General features: G+C 49.1%; 1 protein-coding gene across 1 annotated transcript; it reads right to left on the bottom strand.

Annotated features, from left to right (window-relative positions):
* Positions 1 to 5,413: 5,413 nt before the first annotated feature.
* MPZL2 (myelin protein zero like 2) lies at positions 5,414 to 14,007 on the bottom strand. The gene is made up of 6 exons (XM_001519825.4): positions 13,735 to 14,007; positions 12,341 to 12,507; positions 11,825 to 12,035; positions 10,482 to 10,620; positions 9,872 to 9,949; positions 5,414 to 5,726 (listed from the first exon to the last, which is right to left on the bottom strand). Exons 1-5 carry the CDS (start codon positions 13,787 to 13,789, stop codon positions 9,889 to 9,891), a joined length of 633 nt encoding a protein of 210 aa, XP_001519875.1. The 5' UTR covers positions 13,790 to 14,007; the 3' UTR covers positions 5,414 to 5,726; positions 9,872 to 9,888.
* Positions 14,008 to 14,266: the final 259 nt, after the last annotated feature.

Raw genomic sequence — 14,266 nt, 5'->3', positions numbered from 1 at the left:
GTTTATTATGTGCCAAGCACTGTTCTAAGCTCTGGGTTAGAGGCAGGGTAATCAGGTTGTTCCATGTGGGGCTCACAGTCTTCACCCCCATTTTACAGATGAGGGACCTGAGGCCCAGAGAAGTTAAGTGACTTGCCCAAAGTCACACAGCAGATAAATGGCAGAGACGGGATTGGAACCCATGACCTTCTGACTCTCAGGCCCGTGCTCTATCCACTGCATCATGCTGCTTCTCATAATAATGATGGTATTTGTTAAGCGCCTATGTGCCAGGCACTCTTCTAATAATGATGTTGGTATTTGTTAAGTGCTTACTATGTGCAGAGCACTGTTCTAAGCGCTGGGGTAGATACAGGGTAATCAGATTGTCCCACATGAGGCTCACAGTCTTAATCCTCATATTATAGATGAGATAACTGAGGCACAGGGAAGTTAGGTAACTTGCCCACAGTCATACAGCTGACAAGTGGCAGAGCTGGGATTCGAACCCATGACCTCTGACTCCAGAGCCCATGCTCTTTCCACTGAGCCATGCTGCTTCTCTAAGCACTGAGGTAGTTACAAGCTCCCATGAGGGGCTCACAGTCTTAATCTCCAATTTACAGATGAGGTAACTGAGGCACCCCCACCCGGTAAAAGAATAATCATAATCATTTTGGTATTCGGTAAGGACTTACTATGTGCCAGGCACTGTACTGAGCACTGAGGAGAGTACCAGCCAACCGGGTTGGACTCGGTCCCTGCCCCCCTGTGGGGCTCACAGTCGCAATCCCCCTTTTACAAAGGAGGTAACTGAGGCACAGAGAAGTCAAATGATTTGCCCAAGGTCACACAGCAGACATGTGGGAGTCAGGATGATGATGGCAATGGTATTTGTTAAGCACTTACTATGTGCCAAGTACTGTTCTAAGCACTGGGGTAGATACAAGGTAATCATGGGGCTCACAGTCTTAATCCCCATTTTACAGATGAGGGAACTGAGGCCCAGAGAAGTTAAGTGACTTGTCCAGAGTCACACAGCTGATAAGTGGTGGAGCCGGGATTAGAACCCCCGACTTCTGACTCCCAAGCCCAGGCTCTTTCCACTATACCACACTTGGAATGCATCACCTTCTGCCTCTCGGGTCCGTGCTCGATCCACTCTGCCATGCTGATTCTCACGTGCCATGCTGCCATCTACTCCTGCCCACCATGAAGGTGTGCCCTAATGACTAGGCCTCACCTGTAAACTCACTGTGGGCAGGGAATGTGTCTGTTTATTGTTATATTGTACTCTCCCAAATGCTTAGTAGAGTACTTTGCACATAGTAAACATTTAATAAGAATGATCGATTGAATGAAGATCCATGGGAACCCACAGAATCAATCAATCAATGGTATTTATTGAATGCTTACCTTGTGCGGAGCATCGTACTAAGCACTTGGGAGAGTACGATACAACAGAATTCACAGAAATGATCCCTGCCCGTCGTGAGCTTACAAATAAATCAAGGACTCCGCAGATGAATGGACATTTGTGGAAGTTTTGAGGATAGATATCATATGTAAGTTCTGGGGGGAGGCTGTCGGGTTTATTTGTCTCGGGGGTGTTGGGACTGTAAGCTCCTTGAGGGCAGGGATCAAGGAGCAGGGGAAAGCAGTGTGGCCCAGTGAATAGCGCACGGGCCTGGGAGTCGGAAGGACTTGGGGAGATTGGCATGGACATGTGACACCATCACGTGGCCCCTGTGATCAATAAGGTGCCCTGAATCACAGGTCTGGTGGCTTATCTCTAATAACGTTAGCTTCTTTTTCTATCTTTTCTATTTATGGTATTTTTTTAAGCACTTACTATGTGCCAGGTACTGTACTAAGCTCTGGAGTAATCAGGTTGGACACAGTCCATGGCCCACGTGAGGTTCACAGTCTTCATCCCCGTTTTACAGATGAGGTAACTGAGGCCCAGAGGAGTGAAGTGACTTGCCCAAGGTCGCACAGCAGATCAGTGGCAGAGTCAGGATTAAACCCCAGGCCCTCCTGCCTCTCAGGCCTGTGCTCTGTCCAGTGGGCTATGCTGCTTCTAAAGGTGACTCTTGCTTCCTGAGAACGCCACGCTGATCTCTTGAGCACAAATAAAGGTGGGAGGTACGCTCTTCCGAAAGAACCGGTGTCTTCATTTTACCCAAGAAACTCAGGGAAAATCCCTCTTTCCTGAGTTCAATCCACCCTCCATTGGGGCCTAAAGACCTCACCACTTTTTTTTTAATCTAACTAATCAGTTGACATAAATCACCCACCGGAAAGAGCCAAAATTTTCATTAATAGTATAACTGGGAAACATTTTTAGGGCCTGGAGTAAAAAGCAGCATGGCCTCGTAGAGGAAACACGAACCTGGGAGTTAGAAGACCTGGCTTCTAATCCCAGCTCTGCCACTTGTCTGTTGTGTGACCTTGGGCAAGTCACTTCACTTCTCTGTGCCTCAGTTACCTCAACCGTAAAGTGAGGATTAAATCTTACTCCCTCCTACTTAGATCGTGAGCCCTACATGGGACAGGGACTGTGTCCAACTTGATTGTCTTGTATTTAATGCAGGGCCTGGCATACAGTAAGCACTTAACAAGTACCATTTAAAAAAAAGACACGCTTCCTCTTGCTGTACACCCTCCAGAGTTGACAGACAGGGTTATGTCATCTGCCTCACCAAAGGAAGAAAGGACCAGTCTGTAAATAAGAACTGATTTATCAGTTTTGCAGGGGACGGTCTCGGTGTGTGTTTGGGATTAAGGGTGCACATTGGCCCTTTCAGTCACAAATAATAATAATAACTGTGGTGTTTGTTAAGCGCTTACTATGTGCCAGGCACTGCTCTAAACACTGAATACAAGCAAATTGGGTTGGACCACCATCCCTGTCCCACCCTGGGCTCACTGTCTTAATAATACTCACTTTACAGATGAGGTAACTGAGGCACAGAAAAGTGAAGTGACTTGCCCAGGGTCACACAACAGACAGGTGGCAGATCTGGGATTAGAACCCAGAGCCTTCTGACTTTCAGGCCCGTGCTCTAAACCATTAGACCATGCTGCTTCTGTACCCACTGGTATATTTTGCCATGTGTGGTGTCTTTAAGAACAAAGGACAACCGTGTGTTTTTGGTCATCCTAGTCTCTCTTTGACCAATTCTCTGTTTCTAAACTCTTCCTTTAGGTGAACTCAGTTTTTTCCTTTTGGGGGGTAGAGGGGAGGGCCGGGGCAGGGGGAGATGTTATGGAAAACCACCAGAAGATACCTGCCTACTTGTTTTCTGATTTCAGTGAGCTGGATCTGTAAAAGTTTTAGTGTCTTTCATACACAAGCAACAATTAGGTAGACTTTATTACTAAAGATGGTTTATTCATATACACAGATCTTCAAAGCTTAATAAAAATAAATTACAGTACAAAAGTGCTCATTTGCATGATGATGCAGCAAATCACACTTCTCTGTGGATTTCTGCTGAGGCTGAAGAGACGCCATCTTTCTGTGGAAGATCTAAAAGAAAAGATCAGGTTTTTGGCCAGTTCTTTGGAAACAGTGAAGAGACATCGCCCCGGTACTCTGAAAGACATTTATTCAACTTTTATCATTACAGGGGTGGGATTAGGGAGGGGAATACGAAGGACAGACTAACAAAAACAAAGATCTAAACCAAATTCTCTGTTACCAAAAGTAGAGTCAAATGGTTCAGGTACATTACAAAGACAAATTAAGACGGTGGTTAATTGAGTGTCAAAATCAGGCTCAGCTATCTGGTCATAGATTGAAACTCTGGAAGGGAGGAATGAGTGCAGCTGTTTAAAGAAATCATTCTTCAATCGGTTCATCAAAGGCTAAAAATATCCAGTTCCAGACCGAAAATTCCATTCCCCAAGTTTGGGCTAAAACTTCTGTGTCGTATCTGTACTTTAAACAGTTGCTCCTGTGGTGTAAAATTGAAAACGATCATAATATTGATCATTTCTAAGAGGCAGTCCTCCTCTTCCCTCGGCCCATTGAGGTTGATTTTAAAACCAGAGTGATCCAACAGCTCCTGAGAAAAGATCTCTCTCTGTGGGACCACACTTGAGAAAGCCCAGACTTGAAATGCTCCTGGATTTTTCCCCCAACTCACACTCACTCAAAAAGCAAACATAGAAAAGCACTCTGATTTGAGTTTTCAGAGTCAACGTGAAGCAGTGCAAAATGTCATCCAGTCCCATTAAACACTCCCCGCTATCTTCTCGTGTTTGTCAGCCCCCTGTTTTTATCCCTAAACTCTCAGCTTCATCGCTAGGTTTCAAGCCGCAAAAGAGCAAGAGAATTGCTTTTTTGCCGAAAGAGAAACACATTAGAACTGTGAAACCACATTAAACCGAGCAGCCGGCAGCGGCTGCTCGTAGAGTTGTGCTGATTGGATATTTCTTTTGATGGAGAAAGGAGGTGACAGCCAGATTGACCCAAGGTAACATGCTCTGATATCCCACTGTTATTTTCACCTTCTTGAAACTCTGAGGTGGCTCAGGCTTTAGAATCGTGCTGGCCCAAACTGTAGGTAGACGGGGCAGAATCAAACACAGTTACCTCGCCCGGGATTCTGAAGAAAAACTAAGCCAAATAAAGGTTTAAGCTTCCTGGGTCGTTTGGGTTTTTTTCCCTTAATATGGCATTTGTTAAGCGCTTACTAAGCACCACGCACTATACTAAGCGCTAGGATAGATAATAATTATGGTATTTGTTAAGCACTTACTATGTGCAGAGCACTGTTCTAAGCGCTGGGGTAGATACAGGGTAATCAGATTGTCCCACGTCGGGCTCACATTTTTTAATCCCCATTTTTTACAGATGAGGTAACTGAGGCCCAGAGAAGTTAAGTGACTTGCCCAAGGTCACCCAGCAGACGAGTGGCAGAGTCGGGATTAGAACCCACGACCTCTGACTCCCAAGTCCGTGCTCTTTCCACTAAGCCACCCTACAAGGTGGGACAGGGACAGTGTCCAACCTGAATTGCTTTCATCTACTGCAGTGCTTAGTATAGTGCCTGGCACATAGTAAGCGCTTAACAAATACCAGAATTATTCATTATTATTACAAGCTAATCTGGTAGGACCCAGTCCCTGTCCCACATGAGGCTCACAATCTATCCCCATTTTACAGATGAGATAACTGAGACATAAAGAAGTTAAGTCACTTGCCCAAGGTCACAGAGCAGACCCGTGGCAGACCCGGAATTAGATCCCCAGGCCCGGGCTCTAGCCACTAGGCCTCACAGCTTCTCCGGGAAGCAGGGCCATACAAAGTAAGCAAACAGTTGAACTTTAAATCTCCTGCTGTTCATACCCAAGAAGATGTCTAAAAGTGAGCTCGCATTTTATCTGAGAGTATCGCAAGGACAAAGCACACGTCAGACCCATCAGATTTTGTTATGACATATGGGACCTGTCATGTGCAGAAGGGAATTTTATGCCAGATAAGTTGGTTTCTAGTCCTTTTCAAAAACTCGAAAAATTTTGAAAGATCTCTGAACATTAAAATCGAATAAAACCTGGATAAAGAGACCACAAGTGCACAGGAAGAGCTCTTCACCGGCCGAAAACGGACCGAGCAGCAGATTGGAGTTGAAGGCAACGAGGAGAGCTGGTTGGAGGAGCCAGGGATGTTGGCAGTCAGAGCTGGAGAAAAACTTCCAAGTGTGTACTAGGGATCCTGGTTCTCGGGATCATGCAGTCACCTGAAACAAAACATAAAAATTAAAATGGAAAATGAAACTTGCTCCTGCACATCATCCCCAAACCAGAAACGAGAAACCACTCCCTGGGTTAACACTTTGCATGGGGAGCAGTGACCCGCTTTGGAACACAGTGAGCCCGTTGTTGGGCAGGGATTTTGTTTTTAATGGTATTTGTTAAGCGCTTACTATGTGCCAAGCACTGTTCTAAGCACTGGGGTAGATACAAGGTAATCAGGTTGTCCCACGTGGGGCTCAGAGACTACTTCCCATTTTACAGATGAGGTAACTGAGGCACAGAGAAGTTAAAAGTGGCTTGCTCAAAGTCACACAGCTGACAAGTGGCGGAGCCTGGATTAGAACCCATGACCTCTGACTTCCAAGCCCATGCTCTTTCCACTGTGCCACGCTGCTTCTCTACTGTCTCTATTTGTTGCTGACTTGTACTTTCCAAGTGCTTAGTACAGTGCTCTGCACATGGTAAGCACTCAATAAATACGACTGAATGAATGAACACTGTGTGTTGGCAGAAACAGCCCTTATGATTCGTGGCTTCTTTCTCCTGTGCCTTGCTTTCTCCACTTAATAATAATTGTGGTGCTTGTTAGGCACTTACTAGGTGCCCAGCACTGTACTAGATGCTGGGGGAGATATAAGATCATCAGGTCCCACATGGGACTCACAGTCTAAGTAAGAGGGAGAACAGGGGAGGAAACGAGGGCCGGAGAAAGGAAGCGACTTGCCCAAGGTCACACAGCGGGTAAGTGGCAGAGTCTCAATTAGAACCCAGGTCCTCTGACTCGCAGACCCGTGCTCTTTCCACTATACCTCACTGCTCCTCTTTGTTTCCCGTTAAAAGAATTTGATCAGTTGGAGCCAAGGCTCACCATTGCTTCTGGCTGCTTCCCACACTAAAAATGATGGTATTTGTTAAGCGCTTACTATGTGCCGAGCACTGTTCTAAGCGCTGGGGTAGACACAGGGGAATCAGGTTGTCCCACGTGGGGCTCACAGTCTTCATCCCCATTTTACAGATGAGGGAACTGAGGCACAGAGAAGTTAAGTGACTTGCCCACAGTCACACAGCTGACAAGTGGCAGACCTGGGATTCGAACTCATGACCTCTGACTCCAAAGCCCGTGCTCTTTCCACTGAGCCACGCTGCTTCTCTGTAGCACACTGACACCTGTATGGCTTTCCTCAGCCATTTGGGGAAGGTTTAAGGTTTAACAAGTTGTTGTGGAATTACAAAAAAAAAAAAAAGGAAAAGCTTAAAAAATGACTATGTAATCAGACTGTTAAATCCTCCTCTAGACTGTAAACTCATTGTGGGCAGGGAATGTGTCCACACTAACTGTTTTATTGTACTCTCCCAAATAGTTAATACAGTGCTATGCACAGAGTAAGCTCTCAATAAATAAGATCGATTGGTTGATTGATTCTCCAACTCAAGAGGAGAATATGCGACCTGACCATTTTAGGACTAGAAGAATTGAGAATTATGGGGTGAAAGATTTAGTATCTTCACAGGATCTGAAAATGAGTGTCAGTGTCTGCTTCACCACTTCTATGGAAGGGACTCTAAGGTAACCTGAAAAATAAAACCAAAATTCACTTGTCAGTGAGAACTTAAGCTGGGAAGGAGCAAGGCAGTGTGCAAAGACAATGGGGCTGGAAATCAGGAGACCTGGGTTCTAATTTCAGATCTGTCACTTGCCTGCTCTGTGGCCTCGTGAAAGTCACGTAACTTCTTCGGGCCACAGTTTCCTCATCTGTAAAATAGAGATGAAATGCCTCTTTTCTCTCTCCTAGACTACGAGCCCTACGTGGGACAGGGTCTGTCTGGTCTGAATGTACTGAATCTATCTCAGGATTTAACACAGTCCTTGACATGTAAGAGACATATAGAGAAGCAGCGTGGCTCAGTGGAAAGAGCACGGGCTTTGGAGTCAGAGGTCATGGGTTTGAATCCCGGCTCGGCCACTTGTCAGCTGTGTGACTTTGGGCAAGTCACTTCACTTCTCGGTGCCTCAGTTCCCTCATCTGTAAAATGGGGATGAAGACTGTGAGCCCCACGTGGGACAACCTCATTCCCCTGTGTCTACCCCAGCGCTTAGAACAGTGCTCGGCACATAGTAAGCGCTTAACAAATACCAACATTATTATTATATAATAAGCACTTGTAGAAGCAGCATGGCCTAGTGGAACAAGCGCAGGTCTGGGAACCAGAAGGATGTGGGTTCTAATCCCAGCTCTGCCACTTGTCTGCTATGTGACCTTGGGCAGCTCACTTTGTTTCTCTGTGTTTCAGTAACCTCATCTGGAAAACGGGGATTAAGAGCGTGAGCCTCAAGTAGGACATGGACTGCGTTCAGCCTTACCAGCTTGTATCTACCCCAGCACTTACTACAGTCCTGGCACATAGTAAGCATTTAAGAAATGCCCCCGGAGAAAAGGACTGAGAAGCAGGGGATCTGGTTCTAGTCTGGGCTCTACCACTTGCCCGCTGAGTGACCTTGAGCAAGTCACTTCTCTGGGCTTCAGTTTCCCCATCTCCTCTCGGTCGTTGAGTCCCATATTAGATGGGGGACTATGTCCAATCTAATTGGGCTTGCCCCGCGGTGAATGCTTAATAAATGTCATCATCACTATCACTATTATTAATTCATTCACTTACATGTTGAATGGGAATTTAGTGCTGGAGTCCAGTGAGACCGGCAGGCTTGATATGACTCAATCAACCCATTAATCAGGGGTATTTATTATTAATAATAATAATAATAGTATTTGTTTAGTACTTACTATGTGCCTAGCACTATTCTAAGTGCTGGGGCGGATACAATAATAACAATGTTGGTATTTGTTAAACACTTACTATGTGGAGAGCACTGTTCTAAGCACTGGGGTAGAAACAGGGTAATCAGGTTGTCCCACGTGAGGCTCACAGTCTTCATCCCCATTTTACAGAGGAGGTAACTGAGGCCCAGAGAAGTTAAGTGGCTTGCCCACAGTCACACAGCCGACAAGTGGCAGAGCCGGGATTCGAACCCATGACCTCTGACTCCCAAGCCCGTGCTCTTTCCCCTGAGCCACGCTAATCAACTAGTCTCACACGGGGCTCACAGTCTTAATCCCCATTTTACAGATGGGGGAACAGAGGCACAGAGAAGTGAAGTAACTTGCCCAAAGTCACAGAACTGATAAGCGGTGGAGCCGGAATTAGAACCCACAACCTCCGACTCCCAAACCCATGCGCTTTTCACTAAGCCACGTGGCTTCTCCATGAGTACTTACTGTGTGCAGAGCTCTGTACCAGACACTTGGGAGAGTACAATACAACAGAGCTGGTAGACAAGTTTCCAGCCCACCACAAGCTAACAGTCTAAATGAACCACAGAGTGGCTTAACTTCTCTGTGCCTCAGTTCCCTCATCTGTAAAATGGGGATTAAGACTGTGAGCCTCACGTGGGACAACCTGATTCCCCTATGTCTACCCCAGCGCTTAGAACAGTGCTCGGCACATAGTAAGTGCTTAACAAATACCAACATTATTATTATTATTATTATTAAATGCAGTTTTGATTGTTCGATCGATCAATCAATCAGTGGTATTTACTGAGCCTTTGGGAGAGTACAATATAACAGAAGTCACTTCACTTCTCTGTGCCCCAGTTATTATTACCTCATCTGTAAAATGAGGATTAAGAACGTAAGCCCCATGTGGGAGATGGACTGCGTCCAACCTCGTATCTACGGCAACGCTTAGTACAGGGCCTAGCACGTAGTAAACACTTCACAAGTACCATAAAGAAAAGCAAAATTAGCAGACAGCTTCCCTGCCTATAACGAGCTTACAGTCTAGAGACGCCTCGGGAAGGCAGCCAGCTGAGCGTGAGTTGTACGTCCGAGCTCAAGCCGCCACACCCTAGCTTCAGAGAGGACACTCCTCGCCCCCGAGACGATCTCCCTTTTCCTTCCCCTCAAATGAGACTCAGGAGCAGGGAGTCATCTCGAGGAATCCAAGGAGGGAGGAAATTGGGCTAAGACTACTGAAAGTAGGAACCGCCTAGTCGCCCAATTTCTCTCGGAAATCTACCGTGGTCACGTCAAGCACGACAGTTGTAGAAGACACCCGTCCCCGCCCATACCGTTCAGTCTGAGGACACTAGTGAGTGTCTTCTAAGGAAATAGAGACCTTCTCCTGATTCAGCTTCTCCTCTTCTTTCCTGCGGAACCAAATAAGAGCCCCAAAACACGCGTGAGACATCCTGACAAGCGACCCCAACGTACCAGATGAGGAGCGAGGAGCCAGACCCCACGGGCCGCTGGTTATACTGCATCACGGATGTCTTCTGGTGTTTGACTTGGGCCCCATGGGGGATTAAATGGCTACTGATTTGGTCTGTCCTCTCCACACAATGGGGGATTAAGTGGCTGTTGATCTGGGCTGCTGTCTCCCCAAAATTGTCGGGGGGGGGGGGACAGTGCTGATCCCAGAGGACCCTCCCTGCTGTTTCCCACCCTTAATCATTCCCTCTCTGTGCTTCCCCCCACCCCAACCGGGGTTTCCCAACCTCCACCGTTTCTAAGATTCACCCGAGGAAGGGGCGCCTCCATTTGGAGAGATGAGCCCCCGTGGCCTTCACATCCCTACCTTCCCCCGAAGGGCCCAGCAAGGGGATCGATTGCCCTGACTTCTCCAGCCTTCAAGCACACCCCAAGGACCACCACTGAGGAAGCCAGTTCCTCGGGTCTTACGATTCTGTCTCCACCATGTGGGCCTGGTGCCGCTTCTTCCGGAAGTGCTGTACGAGGACCACTGCGATCACCAGGATGACCATCAGGGCACACGTAGAGCCGATGGCCAGAGCCAGGAAGTACATCTCCGAGAAACGCACTGAGCAGGGAAGAAAGGGGCAAGTCAGAAGAAAACCCGCAGTCTCTAGGAGCATCTTTGGCCCCTTATCACAGGAAAGCCCTTCTACCCGAAGATTCCTGGAGTTAAACGCTCCAGCAGCAGTGGGTCTCTCTGGGATTTTTAAAAAATCCTCCCAGACTGTGCTGCCTTCTGCTGTATGACCTGGGGTAAGTCACTTAGAGAAGCAGCATGTCCTAGTGGAAAGAGCCCAGGCTTGGGAGTCAGAGGTCATGGGTTCTAATCCCGGCTCCGTCACTTGCCAGCTGTGTGACTTTGGGTAAGTCACTTCAATTCTCTGGGCCTCAGTTCCCTCATCTGTAAAATGGGGATTAAAACTGTGGGCTCCACATGGGACGACCTGATCACCTTGTACCCCCCAGCGCTTAGAACAGTGCTTCGCACATAGTAAGCACTTAACAAATGCCACTATTTTATTTTATTTAGTGGAAAGAGCATGGGCCTGCGGGACAGAGGATCTGAGTCCTAATCCCAACTGTATCACCTGCCTGCTGTGTGACCTTCAGCCAGTCACTTCATTTCTCTGGGCCTCAATTTCCACGTCAGTAAAATGAGAATTAACTACCTGTCATCCCTTCCCCTTTGTCCGTGGCCTCCATGTGGGACGGGGCTTGTGTCAGACCTGATATTCTTGTATCTCCCACAGAGCTTAGTATGGTGGCTGGCACATAGACAGGGCTTAACAAATACCATCATTATTATTTGAAATAAGCCCTTAACAAATGCCACATTTATTATTATTATTCTTGGCTCACTCAGGTCTATCTACTCATCTTTCTTCCTTCACATTCTCACCCTTCCCTCCTTCCCTCTCTCAGTATCTCTGGAATGTTCCGACTCAGTGGCATTCTTTGTCCACGTCTGAACGGAAGCATTTTCCCTCAAGCTCTGTCATCTCCCTCAGAGCTGTTTAACCTGATTCCCTTCAATGCTCGGGGGGGGTCTGCCCCCCTGCCCCAACCCCACCAGCATCAGAGAGGAGCTTCCTTTCTCAGTCGATCAGTTGTATTTACTGAGAGCTTATTTTGTGCAGAGAACTGTACTAAGCGCATAGGAGGGGACAACACAGTGGGATTGGCAGACACGTTTCCTGCCCACAAAGAGCTAAAAGTCTAGAGGACAGCCCTCGTGGCCCTCAGGCTTGAGCTCCCCTGAGAGGCCGTACCCGTCTGCACGACTCTGAGCTGGATTTCTCCGATCAGCCCATCCACGTCAGGAGGATTCTTCACTTGGCAGGTGAACGTCCCGTTGTCGTCGAACTGCAGGTGCCAGATGACGATGGAGACGTCATTGCGGTTAATGTTCCCGTCCCAGACTACCCGACCCTTAAAATGTCCTCTGGCCGGAGCATAGGGCTGCTCGTGGTAGTAAAATACCTGCAGGGAGACAGGGGCAAGGGGGGAGGGGGTCCTTTTCAGGCCGGTCAGGCCCGGCTAGGAGTTCAAAGCTGCTTCCTGTGGTCCTCCCAGCCCCTCGGGGCCCGGGCCTGCCCCGGTCCTGTTGGGGCACCTCTCTGTCCTTCCAGTCATCTGGGAATTTCCACCCCACCACTCCTCCTCGGAGCTCTTTCCCCAGGCTCCCTGGGGGTGATGGGTTTACGGGTAACCACAGGTGTGCCCCACCCAGAACCACCCAGAACCACCCGGAACCCCGGGGCCAAAGGACAAACCGATCTGCTTACAAACTCCTCGGAGCCCCCGCTCTCGGGCCGGAAGTTCCAGGTCACCGTCAGGCCGCTGCCCACTGGGACGAAGCTGGAGAAAGTGCATTTCAGACGGATGTCGGTCCCGTTAACGGCCTCCAACGCCCCCGAGGTGTAAACCTCCACAGCCCCGGCCGGCCCAACCGCTGTGAGGAGGAACCGGAGGAGAGAAGGGCTGGTCAAGGAAGGCTAGCGGCCAAGAACGGTCCTCCTCTCCCCCACCCAACAGCCACACTGGCCTGTTGGACTAAGGGGACACCCCAACCCCTGTTACGCTCCTTGCAGTGGGAAGATGCCCCCGTCGTGACCAGGGTGGGGCAGAGGCGAAGTTTAAAAACCCGATCCGCAGCACACCTGCTCCTTTTGGAAAATCACCTAGGGGTCCAGGACTCCCCTTTTCCCAAATCTGATGGAGGACCCCCCCGCCCCTGGGGTCCCTGGGAAGCAGCATGGCCTCGTGGATAGAGCACGAGCCTGGGGGGGTCAGAGGACTTGAGCTCCAATCCTGGCTCTGCCACGTCTGCTGTGTGACCTTGGGCAAGTCACTTGACTTCTCTGTGCCTCAGTTAGCTCATCTGTAAAACTGGGGTGAAGACTGTGAGCCCCACGTGGGACAGGCACTGTATCCCACCTGATTATCTTGTATCTATGACAGCGCTTGCACACAGTACGAGCTTGACAAATACCACAGTTATTATTATTATCCATTTCAGACCCACACAGCTAGAAAAATTGGAAAATGAAAAACAAAAGACTGAAACCAAAGCAGAGAGCAAAGACCGAGCAACAAGAGTGCTGAGTATCCGTCTGCACGGCGTGGGGACGGGTTGTACCACGGACCCGGCTGGGAGAGACTCTGACTATTCACTCTCCAGACCAACAGAGCAATAGCTCAAGTTGGGTCAGTTTACTTCATGATTTATTTCAATCATGTTCTATACAGATGTGCGTGGGTACGTATGTGTATTTGTGTGCATTCGTGTGTGTAAGCACGCTCTCCACCTCTTTAACAGTGTTAAAGGCCCACTCACCCGACTCCCAAGAGCCAGATCCTGCTCGCCGCAGGGAACCGGAGGAGAGGAGAAGGAGTAGAGTAACCCGAGATTAGAAAGCAATCACTTGTGCCTGAATCTCCAGGCTCCCAAACACACTCGACCTGTTTGTCCAAAAAAAAACAACGCCTACCCCACCTCCACCCCCCACAACGTGGCTCTGAGCAGAGTCCAGCCATAAAGCACGGCCTTGGCAGCCCGAGCCTCCGTCCACTCCCCAGCCAGGAGTGGGGAGCCGGAGAGAGGAGCCCCAGCTGGCAGACAGGGAGTGGGGAGATTGAGAGAGGAGCCCCAACGGAGGAGAAGATCCGCGCTCCTTACCTGCAAGCCGCACACCAAGAAGCAGCAGGACACACGCGGGGCTGAGGCCATACATCGGGGAAGAATCCCCCCTCCTCCCAACCTCACCCCAGAGACCAAGAAGGGCCAAATGGACCCGACCCCTCCCCTGCCAGAGGCCGCCGGGGGTGGGCCCCTGAGAGCAACTCCAGAAGAGTAGGTTCCGGCCGCAGAGAGAATTGTTTCTGAGTCCCCTCAGCCCTGGGAATGGGAGCTCCAGGGCCTCTGACTCACTGGCCGCTCTCTGCGACTACGGGAATGAAAGGTGGGGCCTCAGTTTGGCTTCCAGCCCCGTCCCTCCCTCCCTCCCTTCTGACCTCCTCTCTGACTTAGTGCACGGCTCGCACACGGGGCCTGTTCTGCTGATCCCCTCCTGAATTTCCACTCCGATCCGGCCCCTCTCTGCCCTCCACACCGACTCAGAAAGAGCCCAAGGAGGTGCCTGGGGGAGGGAGGAAGTGTCCCAGCTTGTCTCAAGCTGGGCACACACCTCTCCGGCTGAAGGGTTCAGGGT

The sequence above is a fragment of the Ornithorhynchus anatinus genome, chromosome 11 (genome assembly GCF_004115215.2).
Source record: "Ornithorhynchus anatinus isolate Pmale09 chromosome 11, mOrnAna1.pri.v4, whole genome shotgun sequence".
In the NCBI taxonomy this organism is placed as follows: domain Eukaryota; kingdom Metazoa; phylum Chordata; class Mammalia; order Monotremata; family Ornithorhynchidae; genus Ornithorhynchus; species Ornithorhynchus anatinus.
This window is presented reverse-complemented; position numbering and strand designations above follow the sequence as displayed.